The sequence below is a fragment of the Bubalus bubalis genome, chromosome 6, assembly GCF_019923935.1.
Source record: "Bubalus bubalis isolate 160015118507 breed Murrah chromosome 6, NDDB_SH_1, whole genome shotgun sequence".
Taxonomy (NCBI): domain Eukaryota; kingdom Metazoa; phylum Chordata; class Mammalia; order Artiodactyla; family Bovidae; genus Bubalus; species Bubalus bubalis.
The window spans coordinates 1043017-1056854 of NC_059162.1; the positions used below are offsets into that span (position 1 = coordinate 1043017).

Genomic DNA, 13838 nt, shown 5'->3' on the forward strand with positions numbered 1-13838 from the left:
AAATCTTTCCTCCAACTGCAACAAATAGGTAAACTGCTTTTTACAGTTTGGAATAAATCCTTCCAGGCCTTCTGGTGTGCAGTCCTATATCCACATATATAAGCTATGGCTTTTATTTTTCACAAAAATTCAAGTTCTTATATTTTGTCAAGGACTCTCTATGGGCAAAAGGGGCCATTGAGCTTGTCTTATATAGTTCATGTTTAATGCATGAACTCATGCATTAAACTGCAGGAACTCAGCTTAATTTCTGTATCTAAGCCCATGGTTTGGTCAAATGTCCAGCTCCATTCCAAAGCTCAATGAATCCATGTTTACTGGCAGATATTGGGTGATATCCTGGTCTTTCTGCTTCAGGTTCCATCTCAGTCTTGCCCCATCTCTCCTCCTTTCCTCCACTGCTGCCATTTCAGATCATTAAGGCCTACCTGGACTATTCGCTGTACCAACATCTCGCTGGCTACCAGGACGTGTGGTTCAAATACGAGGTCATGGCCATGAAGCAGATCTTCAACCTCCCCCTGAAACGCGAGGGCGTTGAAATCATGACCTATGTGGCCGATAGGCTTGGTTATATCAAGCTCCTAATGGGTCACTTGGACTTGGCCATTGACTTAGGTAAGGGCTGGCTGGTCAAGAAAGGTCATGCAAATACAGGTAATAACCAGAACTATACTGGAATTGTTTTGTTCCCAGGTTCTCGAGCCCACAAGATGTGGTCATTGCTTCGGAATCCCAATAAACACTATCTGGTCCTCTGCTGGCTTTGTAAATCCCTCTTCTTGAAAAACAGGTATTTATCTCAAGGAACTTTCCAAAATGAGAGGAAGAAAGATATACTTATGGAATGTTCTGGATTTACTTAACCCTGGCCATAGGATGGGGGAGGGAGTAGGGTTTACCAAAAGCTGGTGTAACCAATGATCACCACCCTTTGGATGTCACTGCTCTCTCACAGAACTCATCCCAGGCACCATATCTACTCTGGTTGCTCTGACCAGTGACTGGGCCAGACAGTCACCCCCAGTGTGTGGGGATCAGGCCTCCACCACTGCCAGGGGGCAGAAAGGGAACACTCTCATAGGAGAGGCAAATGCCCAGAGAATAGCCAAGACCAGAGGCCCAGGACAAGTTCGTCTGACTCTGGCCACCTCATAGAGAGGTCTATGAAAGAACAATTGAACAGAGTCAATTTGAGATTTAGGAGTAGGTTTGAAGTCTGTTTCAGGATTGTATTTGGTTCTGCATTACTGGGCAGGACTGAGACTAGGACTGAACTTCCTTCTCTCCCCCCACCATTTTTTAATCCTACCACCTTTTTTTTCGTAGATACAAGCAGCTGATCCAGGTTCTGGGGTGGCTGTGGGATCTTTCTGTAGCAGAAGAGCACATCTTCAGCAGGGCGTTTTTCTATTTTATTTGCTTGGATCTCATGCTTTATTCTGGTGAGCATGACCTTGGAATTTATGAGAACTGGGGGTCCATGGCACTTGTGTTGGTGTGGTGTGGCAGCGGTCAGGGCAGGGGTATTGAGACCTGTGAGTTTCTGGCTGGAAAGACATACAGGAAAGGGAAGGGGAGAGCCTGGTGTTATGAGCTAAAGAGCCATCTAGAAAGTGCAAGGATTGTAAAGGACCAAGAAGAAAGAAAGTTTAGAATATAAGCTGCCAGTTAATGCGTCAGATCATTTGTCACGCAGTGATAGTGATCGTGACTGATGGTGTTTTACTGTGTACCTTCCACTAGGGTATTTAATTTTTAACAGGATGTACTTAGAGATTTCATGCTTTAAAGTGAAGGACAGGGCTGCTAATGCTAAGGGTTTCATTCACTGGTAGCTGTTGGTGATTTGGAAAACTAGTTCCTCTCTGATCATCTTCAGGTTATACCAGGCAGGCAGGCCTCAGTGTGTATATTAAACCAGGGCTGCCAACCTGGGCATTCTTTTTCCCACCTGTATTTTCAAAAGGGGATGCAGCTATTGCTGCCAGCAAGAGAAATGTGGATGGGAAGATTGAGAAGTCCCAGGCTGCTCTGAGGCTGATTCCTTAGACGCAAGCAGGGAGGCTGGTTGACAGCTTCTGCCCCACTTCTGCCTGGTTGACACTCTGTACTTGTAAGTGATACACATAAACTTCCACAAAAGCAGAAACTCAGCAAACGCAGGGTAGTGCGGCCACGTGGTTGTTGCAATCTACGGGGCCCTTTGGACTCATAAAGGAATCAGAGATTGAGACCTCTCCTCACAGTGGGAACTATTCTGGGAGTTACTAGGCCAGAAAGATGATGATACCCCTCCCCTCTCAATCTACCAGCTAAGCTCTCCTGTTTCTCTTTTATTTAAGGCTTTGTTTATAGACCCTTTGAAGAGTGTTTGCAATTCATACACCAAAATGAAGACAACAGACTCCTCAAATTCCAAAGTGGAATGCTCCTGGGACTTTACTCATGTATCGCTATCTGGTAATACTGTGTTGCATAACACTAAATTCCCAACTTTGAAAATGTTGAATCCTGGAAGAGTTCTATGAGATTTGCTAAAAAGAAAGGGAAAGTAATTTTTAACACAGATTGAAGGTGACAGCAGATTTACTCAGAAAGGCACCTTGGGGATTACCTAGTTCATCCCCCTCCACCAAGGCCAGAACAGTCATGCTACTTCAATTGTCTTTAGTGCAACAAGCATTTATCTCATACAAAGCATGTTGTATTAATACAGAGATGGATAAGAAAAGAGTACTGGCTTCTGAGAAGTGTTGGGATTTGAGGGAGACTAATATATAGCACACTCGCCCCCTCCCCACCCCCAAGATGGAATCGTAATCACTGTTGATAGAGTCCATGTTGGAGGACATGGCTTATGTCTGCAGAGAAGTGAGCTTCTTGATATTGAACCTCAGGATTAGACTTCCCTATCAGCAGCAAGAAGTTCTAGAAAACTCTGCCCCTTCTCCACCTCATTAAGGCAGGTAGTACCATGCTCCCTGTGTGGGCACCAGGCTCTCACTGGGTCTCAAGATGAAAGAGAGCTGCTGCTGCTGCTGCTAACTCGCTTCAGTCGTGTCCGACTCTGTGCAACCCCACAGGCGGCAGCCCACCAGGCTCCTCTGTCCCTGGGATTCTCCAGGCAAGAACACTGGAGTGGGTTGCCATTTCCTCCTCCAATGCATGAAAGTGAAAAGTCAAAGTGAAGTCACTCAGTCGTGTCCAACTCCTAGTGACCCCATGGACTGCAGCCTCCCAGGCTCCTCCGTCCATGGGATTTTTCAGGCAAGAGTACTGGAGTGGGGTGCCATTGCCTTCTTGTCCCAAAGTCACCAGCCAGCTAAGTCACTCCTTACCACTGGAGGTGTGAGTGAGGCGGGGAAAGAAATGGAGAGTTTTGGACCAGTGGAGCTCCCTCACATGGAAGGAAGCTTCAGGAGGGTGGAATAAGCAGGCCTCCTACCCCATTAACCCATTAACCCACTAAAGCTTCATCTTTTAACCCATACATTTTAAACTCAGTAGGGCTGCAACTATGCCCTTAGCTTCAAGGAAGTAGCTTAATAGTAAGGCTCCAGAACATTAACTAAATTACTGCCACAGCCATCCCCAAGACTTGAAAGTTATTCCCTATTCCACTTCCCATCTCAAATTATATAAGCAGTCATGTGGGCTTCCCTCATAGGTCAGTTGGTAAAGAATCTGCCTGCAATGCAGGAGATCCCAGTTCGATTCCTGGGTTGGGAAGATCTGCTGGAGAAGGGATAGGTTACCCGCTCCAGTATTCTTAGGTTTCCCTTGTGGCTCAGCAGGTAAAGAATCCGCCTGCAATGCAGGAGACCTGGGTTCAATCCCTGCATTGGGAAAATCCCCTGGAGAAGGGACAGACTACCCACTCCAGTAGTCTAGCCTGGAGAATTCCATAGACAGGATCCTGGCAGGTTATAGTCAATGGCGTTGTAAAGAGTCAGACATGACTGAGCGATTTTCACACACACTTCCCATTTCAAATTACATATGCAGTCATGTAGTCCAATATTTAGATATTTTATGATGTTAAATGGCAATGCAAAGACATTCCTATATAAAGTGCCACAGACTAGAGCAGTTTCATATTCAAATAGAAATCTCTTCTTATTATAAAACTCATTGGGAGAAATTAAAATCCAAAAATTTGGATTTAAAATTTAATTTAATTTACGCTTTGCTAGCTAAAGTCTAAAGTAATAGAAGTCCAAAGTCAAATTAATTTGCACACGTGAGTTAAAGTTCAAGGAATCTAAAATTCAAAAACCACCTTAATTTCTTATTCTACTTTATCTTCCCTGAGGAGTTCTTGCAACAACTGTAGCTTAAGACGATACTACTCCCACTTTATGGGCATAGGAATCATTTGGAGAGTCCATTAACTCAGATTTCTGGTCCCATCCCCAGAGTGTCGGATTCAGCAAATCTAGATTGGACCAGAGAGCTTGCATGTCTAAGAAGCACTCAGGTGATGCTGACGAATCCTTTCTATGGTCCACACTTAGAGTACTGTTAGCCTAGGCTTTCTCTCTTTGGAATCAGCCTGCTCTGTTTCACTTTTTAAATTTGTTTCTCTTGGCCACATTGCACAGCTTGCAGGATCTTAGTTCCCTGACCAGGGATTGAACTGGGGCAGTGGAAGCACAGAGTCCTAACCACTGGACCACCAGGGAGTTCCCTCAATTTTTAGAGTCAGAGAGTTAAATGGTACCTAATATTATCCAAGTATTCCCCCCAATTCTATTAATTTCAAATCATCAAAAAAGTTCTATTCTGTCCTTGCTCCATATCAGATAATTTCCCCTGAATAGGCCAGTAGCAGGCTTCCAGAGGCCCACATTCTCATAGCTACACCTCTAGAGAGACTCATTTCAGAAAACCAGCCCATTCTAAGGGTGATATGAATTTTTCTTATTCTTCTGTGGTAATATAGGTATGCCCGACTTCAGGAATGGAACAGCTTTCATGTATTTTCCAATAGAGCCAAAAATCTTGTGTCGAGAAGAACCCCAACAGCTCTTTACTGCATAAGCATCAGTAGGTACATGGAAGGACAAGTTCTCTACCTTCAAAAGCAAATTGAAGAACAATCAGAGAATGCTCAAGACACTGGAGTTGACCTACTCAAGGTAAGGCCTCTTCTTTGGTTTCCAGGGTATTTCATACCTTAAGTGGCTTTTTCTCTACCTTCTGTGATAATTCTTTTCTCTGACTGTAGAAGTTCTACCTGTTTGTAGGGTAAGTTTTTGAAGGTAATTCTATCCCCATAATCAGAATATGAATTGCCTTACTTACCTTACTACTCAGAGATAACCACTTTATGCATGTTGAGAAATCACTTTCCAAATTTTCTTCTATGTATGTGCATGCATTTCCATTTTTTTAAACTTACTACTAAATAAGATATATTTATGAATCGTGCTCATGCTCATGCTCAGTCACATCAGTCATATCTGACTCTTTGCGACCCTATGGGCTGTTGTCTGACAGGTTCCTCTGTCCATGGGCTTCTCCAGGCAAGAATACTGGAGTGGGTTGCCATGCCCTCCTCCAGGACATCTTCCTGACCCAGGGATCAAACCTGCATCTCCTACATCTCCTGCATTGGCAGGCAGATTCTTTACCACTGAGTCACCTGGGAATCCCGTCCCAAAGACAGAACAGGCTAAAAACACAATAGTTGCTATTGGGATTGCAGCAAAGATGAGTAAAGCATTCTCTTTGTACTTTAGGAGTTTGTGATTTCAAGGTGATGGAGGTAGGAAGCCCAGGATTGGGAGGGAGGTGGGGAGTAGAAAGAATAAAAGAGCCCAAAAGAACACAAAATCAAACTTGGTATTTCCTGCTGAACATAAAGCAATACCTTTTACATATGTTACTGAACCAAACTTGGGTTCATTCTCTCAAGTACAGTAAAGCCGATCTAGTGATACTGGGTTGTGATGAGGACAAGTGCAGCCTTTACTGTAAGGTGCCAGATGAGGGGTCCAGGGCAGCTAATACTCAAAAAACCTGAACTCCCCAATAGGTTCCAAGGAAGCATTTTTAAAGGCAAGAAGGAGAGAAGTCACAGGGTACGTGATTAGCTCATGCACCGTGCAGTGTCCCAGAGGTTACCATGATCAATCCTCAGGCTCCAGTAGGTCTGGGGCTACATCTTGTGGTCATTAAGTAGTTAACTTCTTCCAAATGGTGGGAGTTTTAGCATCTATAAAACAACTCAGGAAATGTATAACAGGTACAGTTACCTAGTTACTTCAGGGAGGAATTAAGAGTCTGTGGCTGCCATATGGCTGAGGTACTGTTTAAACTGTTGTCAATTCTCCTGGCCTAACTGCTATTCTTGTCACTACACAGTCATATCCTTTCAGCCATTAATTCTGGAGCCAGTCTTCTGTGACTCACTGGAGGCCTGGGAGATAGACTATATAGCTTTTCTACAAACAAGTGGAAGGCAGAGGATGTGGTGTGAATGGTTTGTTCTGGGAATGTCCCGTAGGGTTGATTACATACAGTAGATGTTTAATTTCTTGAATAAAGAATTGATAGATGAAAACATGTAACAGTTTAGTCAGGAAAAAAATCTACGTTTCAATCCATTTCTATGATATTGAAGTTTGTTGTTGTTGTTATTCAGGCATGTCTCACTCTGACCCTGTGGACTACAGCATGCCAGGCCTCCCTGTCCTTCACTGTCTCCTGCACTTTACTCAAACTCATGTCCACTGAATCGGTGATACCATCCAACCGTCTCATTCTCTGTCATCCCCTTCCCCTCCTGCTTTTAGTCTTTCCCAGCATCAGGGTCTTTTCCCAATGGGTCAGCTCTTCCCATTAGGTGGCCAAAGTAAAGCTTCAGCTTTAGCATCGATCCTTCCAATGAACATTCAGGGTTGATTTCCTTTAGGATTGATTGGTTTGATCTCCTTGCAGTCCAAAGGACTCTCAAGAGTCTTCTCCAACAGCACAGTTTGAAAGTAGCAGTTCTTCAGTACTCAGCCTCCTTTACGGTCCAACTCTCACATCTGTACATGAACGTGAGCATGAACGTGAAGTTGCTCAGTCGTGTCTGACTCTTTGTGACCCCATGGACTGTAGCCCACCAGGCTCCTCTGTCCATGGGTTTTCCAGGCAAGAGTACTGGAGTGGATTGCCATTTCCTTCTCCAGGGGGATCTTCCCCACCCAGGGATCGAACCCGAGTCTCCCACATTGTAGACAGATGTTTTACGGCCTGAGCCACCAGGGAAGTCCATCTGTACATGACTACTGGAAAAACCCTAGCTTTGACTATACAGACCTTTGACTGCTAAGTGATGTCTCTGCTTTTTAATATGCTGTCTAGGTTTGTTATTGCTTTTCTTTCAAGGAGCAAGTGTCTTTTAACTTCAAGCCTGTAATCTCTGTCCCCAGTAATTTTGGAGCCCAAGAAAATAAAGTCTGCACTGTTTTTATTTTTTCCCCATCTATTTGCCATGAAGTGATGGGACTGGATGCCATGATCTTAGTTCTTTGAATGTTGAGTTTTAAGCCAGCTTTTTCACTCTCCTCTTCCACCTTCCTCAAGAGGCTCTTTAGTTCCTCTTTATTTTCTGCCATTAGGGTGGTGTCATCTGCATATCTGAGGTTATTGATATTTCTCACAGCAATCTTGATTCCAGCTTGTGATTCATCCAACCTGGCATTTCACATGATGTACTCTGCATATAGATTAAATAAGCAGAGGGACAATATACAGCCTTGATGTGCTCCTTTCCAAATTTTGAACCAGTTCGTTGTTCCATGTCCAGTTCTACCTGTTGCTTCTTGACCTGCATGTAGGTTTCTCAGGAGGCAGGTAAGGTGGTCTGGTATTCCCATCTCTTGAAGAATTTTCCAGTTTGTTGTGATCCACATGATCAAAGGCTTTAGTCAATGAAGCAGAAGTAGATGCTTTTCTGGAATTCCCTTGCTTTTTCTATGATCCAACAGATGTTGGCAATTTGATCTCTGGTTCCTCTGCTTTCAGTGATATTGAAGTAAATGAAATAAAAGAATAAGACATTGTCTTGTTGATGGTCAAATTAGCAGACAACAGAGAAGACATTAACATAACAGACATAACATAACATAGAAGACATAACATTACAGAGAAGTCCTCTGAAGGACTCTCATAAACTTTCTAGAGAGCATTCTGCAAAATGCATAAATATCTTAAAATATGCACATCATTTAATTCTCCTCCTAGGAATGACTCTAAGGAGATAATCAGGTGGTAAACAAAAATTATATATATAAAGATGTTGATCTCAGATTTATAGTATTTAAAAACTAGGGGGGGGGGAAGTGATATGCCTTTCAAAATGCTGGTTATCTCTACAGGAGGAAATGGCAACCCACTCCATCATTCTTGCTAGTGAAGTCCAACGGAAAAAGGAGCCTGGCAGGCTACAGTCCATAGGTTCACAAAAGCATTGGACACAACTTAAAAAATATATATATATATATGTAAATATATATGTATTAGTCAGAAATGGTATATTTAAACATTAAGACATTTTCACATTAAAAAATCTGAATTTCTGACTCTTCTTTTACAAATTGCAGTATCTGATGACTCTAAGCCCCAATTCTAAGGGGCAGCTATTGGCTGGAACTGATGAAGGGCGTCATTTAGGTCATACTCTCTCCAGTATGACATAATTTCCTTGCTTCTTATCTTATCTTACCTCTTATTTATGTTTCTTACATGACTGTCAGCATTTGGATTTGTGAGATCTGATGTTAAAGAATCATGTCACTGGAAAAGGTTCACAATGTTGTGCTAAATGAGAAAAAAATATTTTGAATTGCTGTTTAGTATGATACCAGTTGTGGTGAGTATGAGTGTGAGTGTGTGTGTGTGTGTGTGTGTATGTGTGTGAAATAGTGCCAACTGACGTTGCAAGTTAGATTTTGTTCAGGGTTCTTCAGTTCAGTTGTTCGGTCATGTCTGATTCTTTGCGACCCCATGAATTGCAGTATGCCAGGCCTCCCTGTCCATCACCAACTCCCAGAGTTCACCCAAATTCATGTGCTAGTTGGTGATGCCATCCAGCCATCTCATCCTCTGTTGTCCCCTTCTCCTTCTGCCCCCAATCCCTCCCAGCATCAGAGTCTTTTCCAATGAGTCAACTCTTTGCATGAGGTGGCCAAAGTATTGGAGTTTCAGCCTCATCATCAGTCCTTCCAATGAACACTCAGGACTAGTCTCCTTTAGGATGGACTGGTTGGATCACCTTGCAGTCCAAGGGACTCTCAAGAGTCTTCTCCAACACCACAGTTCAAAAGCATCAATTCTTCAGCACTCAGCTTTCTTCACTGTCCAACTCTCACATCCGTACATGACCACTGGAAAAACCATAGCCTTGACTAGATGGACCTTTGTTGGCAAAGTAATGTCTCTGCTTTTGAATATGCTGTCTAGGTTGGTCATAACTTTCCTTCCAAGGAGTAAGCGTCTTTTAATTTCATGGCTGCAGTCACCATCTGGAGTGATTTTGGAGCCCCCAAAATAAAGTCTGACACTGTTTCCACTGTTTCCCCATCTATTTGCCATGAAGCGGTGGGACCAGATGCCATGATCTTAGTTTTCTGAATGTTGAGCTTTAAGCCAACTCAGGGTTCTTACTGAGGATTATATCTGTAGCTTGGAGGACAGCCTCGCAGATAGCTTTGGAGTAACTGCTCTTGAGGAAGTAAGGAAGGGGGCAGGATATATAGGAGTTTTTTCCTGGGAAAAACATCAAAAGATTACTGCTAATCACAAAGAACGACATCACAAGTTAATGATTTTAACGCTTTTTTATGTATAGAAGATGCAAGGATTTGGATTCATTGAAATTATTCCTTAGATATGCATCTAACTATCTATGACCAGTGTCCAGAGCACAGGGCACTTCCTGTTTTTCTCAGGCACACCGTTGGTGGGTGGCTGCAGTGACTAATGGCTTGATTCTTGTGGAACCGGGATGGTGGGCAACCTTCCCCGTCCACAGCAAAGAGATACAAATGTGCATCCGAATGTCAAGGAGTATATCCAAATGTCAAGGTGTATATCCAAATGTCAAAATAATTTTTTTTAGCTGTTAGGGTTATGAGTGATTCTTTTTTTCCTATCTTTTTTTTTTTTAATTCTGTGCTATTTGTTTTTCCCCTTTTCAGTGTTTACATTTTTTTTCAGTTGAGGTATAATTTTTTAAATTTTAAAAATTATATTCCTTTGGTAAACAAAAGAAAATGTTGCTACTGTTGCTGAACTGAACTTGGGTCTGCTTGCTGGCCACATAGCAAAGTCAATTTACTGACACCAGGTAGTGGTGAAGGAAAGTACAGCATTTATTGTCAGGCCCAGCAATGAGAATGGGTGGCTCATATTAAAAAAACCCAAACTCCCCAATGACTTTCAAGGAAAGGTTTTTAAAGGCAACATTTGGAGTGAGGGCTGCGGAGTACATGACTTTATTCTGACTGGCTGGTGGTGAGGTAACAGGGTGGTGTTTCACGAATGTTAATCATCAACCTTCTGGTTCTAACCAGTCTGGGGTCTATGTCTTATAGTCAGCCTGTAGCTGGATGAGGATCTTAGTTCCTGCAGAAGAACTCAAAGATATATATCAGATTGTCATGTATTTTCCTTGGGGAAGAGCTCAGACTGTTTTTATCACTGAACTACATTTTCTTGACTGGTTTTTTCCTACATTTCCTTACTTCCCTAATTAGTAACTGCTTGAATTTGCCCTTTGGAACTCAGGGAAGAGCTAGGAGACTGAAGCCTTTTTCTACAAACAAGAAACAGGGGACATAGAAGGGCTTTTGTACATGGGAGGGCCCTGTGGAATTCACTTAGTTTCAGTCCCCTGCTTTCTTTGATATTCCTCAAGTCAAAGTCTTGAGGGGAAAGGGGCATGACAAGAAAGAGAATAAAGTTTTGGGTAAAGAAGTTAATCATAAACTCAGCGGGGGAACTGAGTTTCAGAGGGACTCAGTTTCATTTTTTAAGAATGGTTGCCAAAAAGGGTTAATGAGCAGACCCATATCACATTCTTGGTTGGGGTAGGCCACTGGGGCCACTCTACTTGACTTTTATCATCTAATCTCCACTACTTTCTATGTATGTTTCAGTAATGTGCTTTTTTACTTGATTGCTTATACCCTTGAAATGATCCCAAATGATCTGAGATGGAAAAATCCTTTCCGTCAAGGATCCCTTTCTGATTATATTATGTTGCTTTTTCCTTTAGAACTTGGAGAATCTGGTGGCTCAAAACACCACTGGGCCTGTCTTCTACCCAAGACTCTACCATCTGATGGCCTATGTCTGTATACTAATGGGAGAGGGGCAGAATTGTGACCTCTTCCTGAACACAGCCTTACAGTTCTGTGAAACTCAAGGGAATGTGCTGGAGAAATGCTGGCTGAACATGAGCAAAGTATGTAGCATCAGCTAGCAAGCTGGGGAAGACACTCACAGGGGATATTAAGGAGCCCGGGAAGCCCACTACCTGCTTTGGATTTCACTGGGTGTGGAAGGCCATCAGAGGCCTTTCCGTACTCTTACTGAAAGGGATGACATATCCATAGGTTTGGTATTTGCACCTCCTCTTCCCCTTTGAGTTCTCATGAGATCCTCCCATCCTTCAAATTTAGCAATTTCTCTACCTTTTCATGGGGCTTCCCAGTTGGCTCATTGGTAAGAATCTGCCTGCCAATTCAGGAAATGCAGGAAACACGGGTTTGATCCCTGGGTCAGGAAGATCTCTTATAAGAGGAAATGGCAACCCCGGTATTCTTGCCGAGAAAATCCCATGTACAGAGGAACCTGGCGGGCAGCAGTCCATGGGGTCGCAGAGTCAGACACAACTCAGAGACTAAACACCGCCACCATCTTTATTCATGTGCATGTCTTGCCTCTCCTTGAGAATGTGAACAGTTAGAACACAAAAATCATTTAGTCTCCAACACAGTGCCTTATACTCAGTATTTGTTGAATAAGTACATCAATTTTCTCCTCTATGTGTTAGAGTTATCCTAGTTGGGTAGCAAAAAGCATTGTTCATTTTAAAAGCTCAGGTACATTTGACCATTTCTGTTATTAGACCACTCTTGACCATACAAGCTGAGGAGCAGTAATGAATTCTGTGTTCTCTTTTTCTCCTCTCAGGAATGGTGGTACTCAAACTCTGAGTTAACAGGAGACCAATGGCTTCAAACACTCTTGAATCTCCCATCATGGGAAAAAGTTGTATCAGGCAAGGTAAACATACAGGATATTCAGAAAAACAAATTCCTGATGAGAGTTAATATTCTGGACAATCCTTTCTAATCTTTCATGGAAGAGAACAAAGATTTTAATGACTCATTCTCTTGTGATTATCCATTATTAACTTTTCTGTATAGGCAGCATCTTCCAGGTTCCTGAATACTTCCTTCTGTTCAGACACAGAACCAAACCTCAGGTTTCTCCTCGGTCTGGAGGGTCAGAGAGGGTTGGCAGTGTCATGCTTTCCTTTCTTCCAGCTTTGCACAAATTCCCTTTGCCTTTAATGCTGTTTTAGCTTATCTTGTTTATTTTCAGCCCATGCAGAATTGTATCAGATCGAAAAATTTTAGTATCAAAATGATACATTTTGTGGCAGATAGGCTTATATGTAATCTATTAAACTGAAAACAGTTATTTTTAAATGTCCAGTGTTATGTCTTTTGTATGTTGCCCAGGATTAAAAAATAGGTACTTCTCTTCATGGTCTGTAAGGTCAAAATTTGAAAAGACACATCTTTGTTGTGCCTGACTGCAACCTCCAAAGCCCCTCTGACTGCATGCATCAAGTATCTGTGGAAATAAGTTTTTCAAAATTAAAATACTAGCAATTTTGAGGTGGGTGTCTTTACGTGCTTAGAGTTTACCTATTTCTATATTTAGCAAAGTAATAGCATTCCACTTCACTTCCCAGATGTTGGAGAAGCCCTCTGTGGTCACTGTCTCTCTTTGGCAGACAGAGCATTTGCCATAGGCACCCTGTGCTCCGATGGTGCACGGGGAACACATGGAGATTCAGCCTCTCTCTGTGCTGCTGCAGGTCCCTCCTGTTGGTTCATTTCACAAACCCAGGTGGCCTCTGCAAGTAGGTGCCCCAGGAGATTTGTTGATTCTCTTCACCTTTCGATCCTGGAAGGAGGTCTTTCATGTCTGACTTTAATGGACACCTCAGATTCTCATAGGGATTTCCGAACGCAGTGTGCCCTCTGAGCCTTCTTTTAACAGGCTAACGTTTCATTGTCCTTTAGCAAAAGGCAAAGCCGTGTTTTTCCTCCTGGTGATATAACTGAATTATAAGCACTTAAGGAAGTTGGATAATGCCAGTTGGTACTAGGAGTTTAGCCACAGAGGCTGGGCCCCGGCCTGGTGAAAAAGACAACAGCCTGCGAGGTCAGAGCATTAGGTTCCAACATTAGCTCTGCTTTAAGCATACTTTATTCCTGGGGCTCATCACCTAACCTCTCTATTTCAGCACATGAGTATGAGTATCATGTAAGACAGTAAAGATGAAAAGGCATTAAAAATCATAACATGCTCTATGAGTGAAAAAAAATTAGTATCATACATGGCTGATTTTAAATAAATGCATCAAATATTAAGCTTCATGTAAATATTGTCCCCTTCAAAGCTTGAAAGTTGTGTCAACTGAAAAGATGCAGAACATGAGAGTTGAGAGTTAAGTTTTATTTGGGGCAAAACAAGAACTGCAGCCTGAAAGACAGCACCTCAGGGAACTGCTCTGAGGAACTGTTCCAAAGCAGCAGAGGAGG

General features: G+C 42.6%; 1 protein-coding gene across 4 annotated transcripts in view; it reads left to right on the forward strand.

The window, feature by feature from the left end:
* The window catches only part of ADCY10 (adenylate cyclase 10), an 81560-nt gene extending 68847 nt beyond the window's left edge, over positions 1-12713 (forward strand). For 2 of the 4 annotated variants that reach the window (XM_006051650.4, XM_044944086.2), the window contains 7 exons: positions 414-618; positions 697-793; positions 1330-1445; positions 2346-2463; positions 4946-5141; positions 11273-11461; positions 12193-12713. In XM_006051650.4, the coding sequence (XP_006051712.4) occupies positions 414-618; positions 697-793; positions 1330-1445; positions 2346-2463; positions 4946-5141; positions 11273-11461; positions 12193-12354 (1083 nt within the window). In that variant the 3' untranslated portion in view covers positions 12355-12713. Of the gene's footprint in view, positions 1-413; positions 794-1329; positions 1446-2345; positions 2464-4945; positions 5142-11272; positions 11462-12192 lie in introns of all 4 variants that reach the window. The other 2 variants (XM_044944087.2, XM_044944088.2) reach the window with 1 other exon arrangement.
* Positions 12714-13838: the final 1125 nt, after the last annotated feature.